General features: G+C 41.3%; 1 protein-coding gene across 1 annotated transcript in view; it reads right to left on the reverse strand.

The window, feature by feature from the left end:
* Nucleotides 1-2,047, reverse strand: part of LOC101847143 (tubulin beta chain) — a 41,134-nt gene extending 39,087 nt beyond the window's left edge. Inside the window, exon 1 of the mRNA XM_013088046.2 lies at nucleotides 1,594-2,047. Within this exon, the coding sequence (XP_012943500.1) occupies nucleotides 1,594-1,650 (57 nt within the window). The 5' untranslated portion in view covers nucleotides 1,651-2,047. The remainder of the gene's footprint in view (nucleotides 1-1,593) is intronic.
* Between the last annotated feature and the right edge of the window lie 75 nt (nucleotides 2,048-2,122).

Raw genomic sequence — 2,122 nt, forward strand, 5'->3', positions numbered from 1 at the left:
GGGCTGTCTGCGGTGGTATGTCAAGTACGCGTTGAGACTGGCCGTAAATTCCTGCAGGCTTTTCGTAACAAGTACGGGTCTAAAACACTTAAATAGAAACGTACGTCATTTTAACCACAGCCATGCTTTGAAGATAAACAAATCTCACAAATAATGAAAACGAAAGGTTACCAGGTGATCATTAACATTTTAGTAGCCCATTTTATTAGAGGCTAAATCAATTCCGTTATCTGGGAGGAATTCTGTGCGGCCGTTTCTGAACCTTGCAGGCTCAGGGCGAAATAATGCTGTTTTATGACCTTTTGTTCCTCGTGACGGAAGTGTGTTGTTAATCTAAGTTCTAATCTTGATGGAGTGCTAGGAGATCAAAATGGTTAACGCCCAAAGCTATTTGGATTTCTCAATGCCATTATCTCTGGAGAGCTCGGAATGGCCTTTCTGTTTTGTTAGAGGAGTTGCATAGCATTAGTTGAGTTTATAAATAATAGGATTAGGGAACAAGTTACCTTCTCTTTGATAAGATTAACACAATATTTACAACTGAAATGCAAAGTTTTTGGAAAGGAATAATGTAAGGTTATGGAAACCACTACTTTAGAGTAACCCTACAAAGTAGACGCTCATTCATAATCTAAAAGTTGATTCATACTTTTTTACAATCTCACACCCTTAGATTAATTCTTATTTTTTACAATCTCTGTTTTCTGAAAGTTGATAATCATTCAGAATCTCGTCACCTGAAAGTTGATTCATTTTTTTTTTATATTCTTCGTTCCTTGAATGGGTGCAGAAATCCGTTGCTATGGTTCCATGGGTATCAATGTTGATACGTTTAGTATCGACGCTATCTGGGTATCTTTCTCGGGCATTGATAGTCACGTCAATCTCGAAGATTAATTTGTTTTCCAACATTCCTCGTCACAGAAACGGCATAACGCATTCAGATAGTCGAAGAGTGATGATACTCCCCATGCCAAAGACAACCTATGTTGAAAAATGGACGCTCAATGTCACTCAATGATGTTCGAACCAGAGTCGCCCGTGACGCCTTCTGGCATTGTAAAGTTCGGAGCTAAGAAGGGGAGGGGCGTAGAGAAAGATGAAAAAATATTTTCCCTTTTAAAAAAATCAAATCTCAACAAAATTTCAGCCTTCTGGCAAGGAAGAACAATAAGTCCGATTCATGAACAGAATGTAATTGTAAAGTCGCGTCGGTAAAATCATGTTTAATACAAGAATTTAGGTAGGTGGGGAGTCTGATATTTCTCTTGAGAGCCCTTTACGCCGCCACTGACACAATTTAGATTGTTGAGGAGGGAGAGCTGCTTCTATCCTGTCTGACAGGGCCAACCTAGGCTGAGTTGGAAGCAATAACCCAACAGATAGACGGAGAAATTCAATAAAGAAAAACTTGCCCCTAAGAGGCTCGAACTCACGTCTTCTGCGTATAACAGCAAAGAGCCAACCATTACACCACAGACGCTGGTATCGGCTGGTAGTTAGGTAGGCAGGTAGATAGGTAGGTAGGTAGGTAGGTAGGTAGGTAGGTAGGTAGGTAGGTAGGTAGGTAGGTAGGTAGGTAGGTATACTTACTTTAGCCCCAATCTGGTTTCCGCATTGCCCGGCTTGCATGTGCACAATTTCCCTCATGATGACGTGTTGTATGTGGCTGCGCTACGCGAAATCTGTCACAAAACAGAAACAGGTCTCAGAACAGAATTCTTCACTCTTTCTGTAATGGTAGTCGATAGAGAATGTCTTTCCACTCACTTAAGCTTTTGTACTGAAAGTGAATTACCGTATTTTTTATGTGCACGGTGCTGTAAAGAATTCAGTTATTTTCTTTCCTTTCCAAATTTGTATTTCTGAAAGCTGAAACAATTACATAGGCGCGCGACAACACACGTGTTTGTATAAATTGGAGTGTTTAGTATAAGAGTTTCAGAAGAGACCTACTCCTGGGAAATTCTCAGACTGCCAGGATGTGTCCAGTTTTATATACCGCTGCCCCCCGAGGTATCGGCGCGAGAGGTTTGCAGGCAGGACGGTCTCCTCACAACAAACCAAAACAGATGAAAACAGCGCCACCTTACTTCGCTGGAACCACCCATCCACTCACCAG

This window comes from Aplysia californica, unplaced genomic scaffold (genome assembly GCF_000002075.1).
Source record: "Aplysia californica isolate F4 #8 unplaced genomic scaffold, AplCal3.0 scaffold00677, whole genome shotgun sequence".
NCBI classification, from domain to species: Eukaryota; Metazoa; Mollusca; class Gastropoda; order Aplysiida; family Aplysiidae; genus Aplysia; species Aplysia californica.